At 48.6% G+C, this 10,652-nt stretch overlaps 1 protein-coding gene and 2 non-coding genes across 3 annotated transcripts; all 3 read left to right on the forward strand.

Annotated features, from left to right (window-relative positions):
- Positions 1-1,406: 1,406 nt before the first annotated feature.
- Positions 1,407-9,328, forward strand: RPL3 (ribosomal protein L3). The gene is made up of 10 exons (XM_068941747.1): positions 1,407-1,538; positions 2,863-3,055; positions 3,728-3,896; positions 4,780-4,915; positions 5,901-6,087; positions 6,496-6,656; positions 7,145-7,246; positions 7,741-7,836; positions 8,353-8,472; positions 9,213-9,328. Exons 1-10 carry the CDS (start codon positions 1,536-1,538, stop codon positions 9,255-9,257), a joined length of 1,212 nt encoding a protein of 403 aa, XP_068797848.1. The 5' UTR covers positions 1,407-1,535; the 3' UTR covers positions 9,258-9,328.
- Positions 6,204-6,295, forward strand: LOC138065890 (small nucleolar RNA U83B). The gene has a single exon (XR_011138935.1). It is a non-coding gene; the product is annotated as a small nucleolar RNA U83B (small nucleolar RNA).
- On the forward strand, positions 8,727-8,806 carry LOC138065891 (small nucleolar RNA U83B). Its single transcript, XR_011138936.1, has one exon. It is a non-coding gene; the product is annotated as a small nucleolar RNA U83B (small nucleolar RNA).
- Positions 9,329-10,652: the final 1,324 nt, after the last annotated feature.

Consider the following 10,652-nt stretch of genomic DNA (forward strand, 5'->3'; position numbering starts at 1 on the left):
AGAGCAGCCGGGCCGTGGCGGAGCGAGCACAGGCTGACGGCAAGGACCGCGGGGCTTCGCCGGCCGGCAGCGTGGCCACGAGCTTCTTCATCAGGATGGCGCGCAGGGCAGTTAGCGTGTCCAGGCTGCGGCGCGCGAGGCCGAGGAGCGCAACGGCAGCGGTAACGGCCCACCAGGAGGCCAGCCCAGCCGGGGCAGCGAGGGGGCCGAGCAGGCGCTTGCAGAGGTTGGCCGCGGCCGAGACGGTCGAGGAGCAGAGCGGCACCGCCGAGCCCATCCTCGCCGGGGCTGTGGGCCCCTGCTCCGGCGCTGGCCCGGCCGTCGGCTCTGCTCTTCACCCTCCCAGAAAACTCTGGCGCCGGGATGCAGCCGGCGTCCCCGGGGGGTGGCCACCTCCGTGCCCCTACCGGTGACGGGGCGATGACACCACAGTCGGCGGTGTCAGACAAGGGGGGATCAAGGGAGCCGCGCGGCGGGGCTGGGAAACACCGGGCCGACCCGCGAGGCCAGCGGTGGGAGGAAGGGGACAGGCCCGAACAGAAGAAGATGGAGACAGGTTAAGGCGGGAGGAGAATTTCAGGCGGCTCCTGGGCCAGCTGCGAAGGCGCTGCTTTTATTAAAAAGGTTTTTGCTCGCCGTGTCCACGCTGCATTTCCTCTTCGCAGCCTGTGGCTGTCTGCGCTGACACTCACGACTTATGTAGGGCAATTTTCTGGGATGCTTCGATCTCAGATGCGCTGGCACAAAGCCACCTAACACTCAGGGGACAAACACCAAGGCAAATCCAGCTCTCTGCGGGCCAGTGAAGGACTAGGAGACATTTAACGTGTTTTGATGTCGCAGGATGTCTCACCTTAAAAGAGACAAGCCAGCTTGCGGCACGGATACTTTAAAAGTTTAGGGATGGAAGGGTGAATGTCACCCTGCCCTGGGCAGCGACCATCCTGGGTGGGCTCGTGTCAGCTTTTCCCCATAGCGGGCTACGCAAAACGCCGCGAGGAGGCAGCTAATCCCTGGGTGGGGAGAAACGGGGCTCCAAAAGCAGGGCCAGGCACCGGCCCTGCAGTCAAGGCTGCTGGCTCTCCAGGAGCGAGCGGCACTGTCCCCCGCAGCAGCGGTTATTCGCTGGCGGGTTGGGGGACAAAAACGCCCAGCAGCTCCATCCAGAAGCAGCAAATGAAGGGCAGGAGCACGGGCGGCAGCGATGGTCTGCTCGGCCTGGGGAAAGGCCCTGCCTGCCAAAGGAAGGGGACGGTGCTGCTGGCCTCGCTAATTCTCTCCCCGGCAGGAGAAAAGCGGATTTCCCAGCCGGCCGCCCCTCCCCCCCGCAGCGTGGCAGAACGCCGTCCCGAGAACTTTGACCGCCCTCGCCACCCGTAGCGCCCCGCTCGTGTCACCCCGCGGGTGCTCGCGAGATCGGGGAGAGCCCTCCCCCCCTCCTCTCCCTCCTCGCGCAATGCCTCATGGGGGCGGGTCGTCTATAAATAAGGCGCACGCGGCCCGCCCCGGCCCTTCCGGCGCAGCGCGGGGACAAGATGGTGGGTGCTGCTGGGGGCGGGGGGAAATGGAGGGAGGCCCGGCTTCGCCATCCCTCGTGTATCGCCGCCATCCCGGCCCCGACGGCCGCCCGGCCTCGCTCCCGCCGCGCGGGGGCCCTTGCGGGAGGCGGCGCCGGGCTCATGTTTCACCCGGGGTGGCGGTCTGGGCGGCCGGGGGCGCCGCCGGAGGGCGGCGTTGTCCATAACGGTGCCGGGTGCCCCTGTATGTATTAAAAAAAAAAAAGGGATTTTTTTTCCTGAGGAACCGCTGGCAGTGAGGTCTGCTTGTGCCGGTAGCCTGGCCCCGGCGTGTTTCCGGGTCGAGGGTGGTGACTCTTCGTGTAGAGAGGGAGGCGTTGCTGCTGGTGCTGCAGCGAGGCCGTGGCAGGGTGGCAAACGTTCGTCTGTAGTGATAATAGTTCACCACGTTTTACTTGCAGGGTCAGATTTCTCGCTTGATTACATCGTTAAGGTGCGGAGGTATTGAGAGCCTTCAGTCTTAGCGTATGTGTCAGAGTTTGGTTCGGCGCGGCCCTGTCACAAGATTTACAATTCGTTTTAAAAGCAGTCCATTTTGAGAGTGGTAAACTTTTTTTCCTGCTTTGTGCGGCTTATGTAGCTTTTTTTGAGGAGGTACCGCTCAGTTTTCATGGTTATTGACTGCTTGCTCCTTGTTTAACTGTATAATTTTTTGTGTTGTTTGGGAATGAGGTTGGATGAGAAGCCCTTTGGGCTGAGAGTTTTCAGAATAGTATCCAACTTCACTTTCAGATTATGGAGTGAAACTGCAGGGTTGATGGTTAAAGAAAACATTTTTGAAATACCTACAATTCCAACCTGAAGCGGCTGTCTCAGGGTGGATGTTTAAATGCTGTTTTCTTGCAGCTTTTCCCGTTGGAGTTGTTTTTATGAGTATTTTCATAATGTTTATAAGTTACTTATTAAAGCGTAAGGTTATCTGCGTATCTCCATATCTCAGCTTCTGAGGTGCATTGAAATCTGGATGGCATGCTGTGGCCATGTTACAGCTTGCATAGTTCTGTTACTCGTGGCACTTGGTCCCTTAAAGTAGGGCTAAATGGGAGGGAATGTTAAGTCCAGGAGGGATGTAGTTGAGGCATGTGGATGACAATATTGTGGTAATATTGCAATGGATTTAACAAGCTAAACAGCTGATGTTGAAAAGAATTTCTAGAATGCAAAATGTCTTGATGTCTACATGTTGTCTGTATGTTTAATGCAAGAAGAAAACTGGCAGTTGGCCCTTGAATGGGGAGAAATGAATCTCTGGAACATGCATTAGAAGTTTGTTTCCTCTTCCTAGTCTCACCGCAAGTTCTCAGCTCCCAGGCATGGGTCTCTGGGCTTCCTGCCCCGCAAGCGCAGTAGTAGGCACCGGGGCAAGGTGAAGAGCTTTCCTAAGGATGACCCCAGCAAGCCTGTCCATCTCACTGCCTTCTTGGGGTACAAAGCTGGCATGACCCACATCGTCCGTGAAGTTGACAGACCTGGATCCAGTATGTATTTGTTCCTTTTAATAGGCCGACTTATTTTTTTTTTCTTACAAATCGTGAAAAATGACCTGTCTATAGGTGTCTTGGGATTTTAGTCCTAGCTTGTCTTTACCCAGTCCCAAGCCCTTTTTGAGTGGGGGGAGGGGTGTAAAACACCTAAACTCCTCCCACTTTGTTAGGAATGGTGTCCTAGCACCAAGGCTTTATGTCTAGCAGTGTTTGCTTTTTCTTGTTAACGAGAACAAGAACGTCTCCTGTTCCAAGATGTATGGTGACTTGTAGAAGAGCCTGATGGTTTGGTTGAGCTGATGGTTTGGTTTAGCTGTACTGTAACAAGCTACTTATGATGACCTCTTCTCGACGGGCGGACATAAGTAAATCGCCTTTGGCGTTTTTTGCTGATTGTCGAGTCCTGAATGTAGTTCTGTTACTAGCTACCATCCATTTTGCCTACAAGGTTTTGTCTGTGCCTGCTGCTGAGCCAGCATCAGATTTATGCAAGACAATTATCACTTGCATTCGTTGGCTCTTTTACCATTCACTTCCTGGCCTTTGTGAAGGGAGCGTGAGTCATTTGACCTTTGATATCAAGCCTTCTGGGGTGTGGAGGATGTGAAGATGTGTAATAGCGGATATCGATATTAACTGGTATGCTGTCTTTCTGTCTTCATCCAGAGGTGAACAAGAAAGAAGTGGTAGAGGCAGTCACTATAGTGGAGACTCCTCCCATGGTCATTGTAGGCATCGTGGGCTATGTGCAGACTCCCCGTGGTCTCCGCAGCTTCAAGACCATCTTTGCTGAGCACATCAGTGATGAGTGTAAGCGTCGTTTCTACAAGAACTGGTAAGAGAGGGGCTTTTGCTTGTTACCTTAATCCTACTCTATGGTCTTCTGTTCTGGTGGGTTGCAGGTTATGCTAGCACAGCTGTTTTGAAACATCTTTTCAGCGATTAGTGTTTGGCCTTGATGAACTAGCCTGATAAAGTGGTAGGTTAGAACTGGCTACTCTAGGAAGGTGACAGTGTAATGTTGGTTAATTCCCTTTTTGATGTGAGGGTGACAGTGCTGGCATTTGCCTAAGATCTCCCTAGTAGGCTATGCGTGATGATCTTTCGATGGGCGGACATAAGGAAATCGCCCCGGCGCTGCTTGTTGAGTGTCGAATCCTGACTGTAGTCCTGCTTTCTGAGGAAGGGGGAAGACAAGTGCTACTTCTGATTAGTCTTCCAGGCACTGTTCTTATTCAAAATATGCACGTTTGCCTAAGTATGGCTCCAGTGTGTCTAGTGCTTAGAGCTTGTTTATGAACTTTGCAGGCTGAAAAGAGGTCAGAGTTGCAGTAAAGATCTCATGGGTGTCACAGTAATGTCAGGCATAGTTTGGGCTTACAAGGGGGGGAAAAAAATCAATATTGTTAAGTGGATAACAATCATATGAAATTTGCTTTAAAGGGTTGTTTTTCTGTTGTTCAGACTTTCTCTACAGTATTTTGTCTTCTGTACTGTGAATGCTAATGTGCTTTGGAATTCATGGCAGCTCCGCTCAGCTTTGGCAACCCTGCCTCTGTCTGATGAGCTCCAGGCTCCGCTTGCCAGTGGAAAAGATTCCTTAGAAGCTGGCAATGAGCCGAAACCTGCTAAGGTGGCAGCTCCTTCCGCTCATCCCTGCTTCCCCAGGGGATTGATGAAGGGCTTAGCCAAACCTTGTCTCTGCTCTGCTCCTGAAGGCACAAGTCCAAGAAGAAGGCCTTCACCAAATACTGCAAGAAATGGCAAGATGAGGAGGGCAAAAAGCAGTTGGAGAAAGATTTCAATAGCATGAAGAAATACTGCCAGGTTATTAGAGTCATGGCTCACACTCAGGTAAGCGTCTGCAGGACTCAGGTATACTGTGGGAGCGCCTGAGAGCGTGAGCATAAAGCTTGCTCTGTTTCCACAGTCAGGTTTCTGCCCTGTGAGTTTGATGCTGTGAAGCACGCTATAAATACTAGTACTCTTCATTCTGTGCAAAGTGTAGGCAGATGCTTACAGTAGCCTCAAGGGCAACTGTTAGCAGTCCTCTGAAGCAACGTACAGAAGAGTCTGAAACATAATGGGAACTTCTCAGACTTGGGCCTGTGCTGACAGGTAGACCTGAGCGCTCTGGATTACAGCTACAGATGAAAATAGACTAGGTACTTAACTCTAGGGCTTTGTATGTTCTCCTTAAATTTGGACTCGGGGAAGTGTTCTGTAGGGGCTGCAAGCACTCAGCCTTTCAGAGGCTTCTGTTGATCAGCTCAAGGTGGTATACTGCTGAGTGGTGTGATAGTTTCTCCCTAGTCACCACAGTTTGCTGCCAGACTTTCTTGAGAAATGCAATTAAATCTCTGGGTTGGCTGTAAATGTAATAAGATATACAGCTATGACATTGTTCACTTTATTAGAATTAGCTTCCCATTCTAGGCAGCAGAGGTCGTATTGCAGCTGCTGTGGATACTTGTCTCGGTACCTCTGTGCTAAATACGGTAGAGGTAACTGTAAATGTGACCTTGCCTAAAGTGTCCTTCAGCATAGTAGGTTTTACCTCCTACCCTTCTTGGATGGAGCACGTCTGCTGGCTGTGGGGTTTGTAGGCGTTTGTTAATTCTGTGTTCCCAATGGTGGTATACAGTGTCCAGTTATTTTGACTTGCCATTTAAGCTTTGACACAACCTTTGCCCTCAGTGTAGGGTCTTTGAAGTTGTTATCTTGGAAAACAAGTATATTTAGAAAAAACTGTTTAGGCCAGGACCTAGTACTTGCTATCCCGGTATCTCTAGGTCCGTCTTGGAAGAACAGCAGCTCAATTCCATCCTTTGTGTTCTAGATGCGTTTGCTCCCACTGAGACAGAAGAAGTCTCACCTGATGGAGATCCAGGTGAATGGTGGCAGTGTTGCTGAGAAAGTGGATTGGGCCCGGGAGAAGCTGGAACAGCAGGTGCCTGTATCAACTGTCTTTGGGCAGGATGAAATGATAGATGTCATTGGAGTCACCAAGGGCAAGGGATATAAAGGTAAACACACCGTTAATGTTCTCTTTGTGATCAGGGCACAGATTTTAGTGAAATTCCACAGTCTGTTTTTACGAGTACTTGGGCCAAGAGGTGAGGGGGTATTCAACACTGCTGTTGCTGTTCTGTGATGAGACCATGGAATAAGCGCTGGGCACAGCGTCTGACATCTGTGAGGAGTCATTCCATGCTGCCTTCCTTCTGAGAACGCATCCCAGGCACAGCCGGGGGAGGGATGTGGGCGCCTCTGGAACAGGCGCTTCATCAAGAAATATGGTTAATACTGGTATGCTGAGGGTGAGCTTATCTTTTGCCTGAGGACAACTGCTTGAAAAGGTTATCTCTACTCTAGTTGAACAATTAGCTGCAACTTGTCAGTAGTCAGCAACATACTTTATTTTCTTGTTTCAGGTGTTACCAGCCGTTGGCACACCAAAAAGCTGCCCCGCAAGACTCACAGGGGTCTGCGCAAAGTGGCCTGTATTGGTGCATGGCATCCTGCTCGTGTGGCTTTCTCTGTGGCTCGAGCTGGTCAGAAGGGGTATCACCATCGAACTGAAATCAATAAGAAGGTATGTGCATCTTGTTTCTCTGAACAGCTATAAAGAAACTACGGCTGGCCAACGTTACTGCATTACAAGGAGCAGATTTGAGTTTTGCCATGGTAGTTTTGCTCTGGTTGAATGTAATGCAGAGCACAGTAACCAATGGACTCTGGCAGTACAGCTCTAACTGCTTGTGTTGGCAAAGGCTGGTTGGCATTTTGTAGATAAAGAAGCGGAATGAAGAGTTGCATGTTTCTGCACAGTGTGGAAGTAAATGGCCAAGAAAGTCTACCTGGAAGGGCTCTGACTCATGTCCTAATAGGATGCTTCTCTGACATGCCAGCTTTCTGTTAGCTTTATGTTGGGCAACCATAAGATTTCTGTGTGATCATGTGGTTTAAAGTACAACAGACACTTGATGTAGAGTCCAACTGGATGTAAAGTCATTTGGCTGTTGGCTGGTGTCAGGCCCTTTCTCTTAACTGTTTGCTGAGTAGAAATTTTTGTCATTTTAGATCTACAAGATTGGCCAGGGTTACCAAATCAAGGATGGAAAGCTGATCAAAAACAATGCATCAACTGATTATGACTTATCTGACAAGAGCATTAACCCTCTGGTGAGTTGTTGCGTCTGTAAGGACAGTCTTGTCTTAAGTTGCAATGTTATGAGGCATATAGGATGGGTGCAAGATGCAAAATGATTGAATAAAAATCTTGAGGGCAAAACTCAGTTGCTGAGTCATTCTTGGTATTGAGTTGTGTAACTTTCACTTATATTTAATACTTGGCAGCAATATAAAAGGGTGCTATAAACCTGGAGATGACACTAATGTAAATAAGGATACTTCAGCAGGGAGAGCAGTTTCTGCTGTTCTGTCAGCTGCTTAATATTGCTGCTGTTCTCTGAAGTCTTAAAGCAGCAGCAAGTAAACTGCTGTAGCAAGAAGCTTGATCAGTAAAATGTAATGCTGGAAACAGAATTTCAGTGACTGTAGGAATGGCTGAGACCCAGAAGTAGTATAAGGTGTCAAGCTGCAGACAAGCATGTGATGACTGATTCTACTTTACACAAAGCAGAGAAACCAGAACTAACTGTTCCCTCCTTATTCAGGGAGGCTTTGTCCATTACGGCGAGGTGACCAATGATTTTATCATGTTGAAAGGCTGTGTTGTTGGGACCAAGAAGAGAGTCCTAACCTTGCGCAAGGTGAGTAGTGCAGGCTGCTGTGAGGTGGGTTGAAACAGCTCAGCTTATTTGCACTGCATCTGATAGCAGATGTCTTAGCTTGCTGCTTGTGGGGATTTGTGTAACCAGCTAGAGAGGAAAGCCTAAAAGACTACTGGGCATGTGCACAAAAAACCCTAATATTCATGACCTGAGGAGTAGCACTGAGTACCTTTCCCCGCTATTTTAGTCCAGGCCTGCTTGCCATGAAAGATGCACTTCAGGGTTAAGAATTCTTGTGAATCTTCAGGACACTGGCAGGCAGAGTTGAGCTTATCTCTGGTGCTGGTGTGGCCTGACCAGTTTTCAGCCTTAAAGACCAAAGGTGACAGCTGGCTAATCAGCAGATGCTCCTTGCATAGTAATGGCTGGAGTGCAAGGTCAGAATAATATAGGAAGTTTTTTCCATGGAGGTGATAATGGAAAGTAGCTAGTGTTGCTGTCATCAGGCAGGTTGAAAGGATGCTGTTGCATACTCACCTGGCATCTCTTCTGTAGTCCCTGCTTGTGCAGACCAAGCGTCGGGCCCTGGAGAAGATTGACTTGAAGTTCATTGACACAACCTCCAAATTTGGTCATGGCCGCTTCCAGACAGCTGAAGAGAAGAAGGCTTTCATGGTAAGGACATGATTTTCTGGAGCTGACCAGTTTGTGTTGCATATTTTTGCATTGTGTTCTGGCTAATAGCAATTTATAGCTTGACCTTTGGGGCTGCTGCAAGGCCAAAATAACCATAAAACAAAGTGTTTAGCTTTGTTCAAGATGGTTCATCTTGTCAGCTTTACTATTTATAACCACAGAAAGCAGCTGTGGTCTCATTTGCCCTGTGACTGCCCTTGGTTCCTGAGGGATGTGGTCCTGCTTGGGCACAAACTGTTTAGTGACAGGCACAGGAGCAAGCACTGAGCGCCTGTGAGAGGTGGCTCCATGTTGCCTTCCTTCTGAGAACAGTTCCAGGCAGTGGTGCTAGCAAGTCTGAGCTGCCAGGCTCTGGGTGGCATTCTCAGCTTGTCAGTTGCTGGGGAAGCAGCTCTCTGTCCCCTTGCCCAGTATTAGGCCCTTGTAGAAGCAGAGTGTTGCATGTGAGTTTTCCCCACTAGGTGGCACCAACATTTCTTCTTTATTAAATTTCCAAGTCTTTAATTTGGTGCAATGTGGCTGCACCAAGTTCGATTTTCTACTGAAAGCTTTAGCTGGGAGGATGGCATTCTGAATTTCCAGCAGGCTCTACATCATTGAGGTCTTTTAACTTAATTTTTTTTGAAACAGTGGAGAAATTAGAGCATTGTAATGGGAGGTGTTGGGGTCTTCTGTGTGGAATAGGTGAACTGCAGTTAATTTTTTTCTTCTTTCTCCAGGGACCACTCAAGAAAGATCGTATTGCAAAAGAGGAGACAGCCTAATGTGTGGAACTGTCTTGTGTTCTGTGGCCTGTGTGCTCTCAGAACAAAATAAAGCCTTTTAGAGAATTAAACTTTGTCTCTTGGTTTATAGATAGGCCTGCAAAGTGTGGTACTCTTGCTGCAGGTCTTGTGGGTGGGACCAGCCAAACCAAAGAAGCAAACAAGAAGCTCACATTCATGAGCACCCAACTCATAATAGGGTTCCTCTAATGAGAAAGAAGTTGTCATTACTGTTTTCAAAAAGGAAAGATTTTCAGGCAGAACAAGGCTCCTCTATTTGATGCACTGAAATAGTAAAGCAGCAGGGCTATTAAGTGTGGTGTTTGCAATTACTAAGGTATTCTGCATCTTAAACATCTGCCAGGTGTTTAGAGAGCTCCTTTGGATCAAACTGATCTCGAAATTAATGAAACCACTTCAGATTGTTTAAACATAACAACATTTTGTGTACCTGCCTGGGGTAGGTGGCTTGATGCTAGCTGTTGCCATGGGAATTCAGTAGCTTCCAAATGGCAGGAGAAGTATCCAGTGTGTTACACAGTGTTCAGATGCAGTTTGTCACTGGCTGTTCATGAAACCAGTAGAAGGCAGCAGATGATATGTTGTTCCCACCTAGCATATCAGCTTATTTTCTCTGAATCCTTTCCCTTGCCTGTCTGAAAGGCTCTGCCTCCAGGCCTTGTATAATTGTCTGGAAGGAGGGAAGGGTGGCATTTTCTTGTTGAGCCAACTGTCTAAGTGTATTTCAGGGAGGAGGAGGGAGGGCTGTGAGTGCCAGCATTGCATTACTGGATAGTGCAAAATATTCCCTCTGGTGTTGGGGGAGGGTTTGGCTTATGTTCCCAGCTGAATCTCCTGGTGAAGGACAGAGGAGACAGCACTTGTGTACAAGATCAATTATCTGTGTGCAGCGCGAGTCCTGCCTGGAGTACTGTGCAGTCTGTGGGAGCTGTGGTGGTGTAATACCAAGAAAGGCAGTGGAAGTCCCAAGTGCTTGTGTGCCTCCAGCCACAATAGTGAGATCACTCATGTTTCAGGGCATAGCATGAAGGCTCATGTAATTTTAGATAACTCTGTTAGTGCATCCTTTACTGACCATAATTGGAGACAAGACACTGATTAGGGCAATAACCTTCCAGACTAACATGCTGAATGAGTTGAGGCATAGAGCTGTTCCGAGATGAACCTAATTTGATACTATTTGCTCTAATTGAAATAGAGAAGGATGTAGAGTATTTTGTATGGTGATGCATAAAACCTTTTTAAGATTTAAAAGGTAGCCAGAAGGAGGAAAAACATTTACCTTGTTTCCCTAGAAACCAGACTAGATGACTGCACAATCTGGCTGGCTCCCTGTCAGCCTCATTTAACACATGAACCTGTTGGCTGATTTCA

The sequence above is a fragment of the Struthio camelus genome, chromosome 1 (genome assembly GCF_040807025.1).
Source record: "Struthio camelus isolate bStrCam1 chromosome 1, bStrCam1.hap1, whole genome shotgun sequence".
NCBI classification, from domain to species: Eukaryota; Metazoa; Chordata; class Aves; order Struthioniformes; family Struthionidae; genus Struthio; species Struthio camelus.

Excerpts from the sequence above, each read along its gene's own strand:
- RPL3 (XM_068941747.1), top strand. Across the intron at positions 3,056-3,727 it reads AGTTGACAGACCTGGATCCA|AGGTGAACAAGAAAGAAGTG; the intron begins GTATGTATTTGT and ends GTCTTCATCCAG. Across the intron at positions 7,247-7,740 it reads ACAAGAGCATTAACCCTCTG|GGAGGCTTTGTCCATTACGG; the intron begins GTGAGTTGTTGC and ends CTCCTTATTCAG.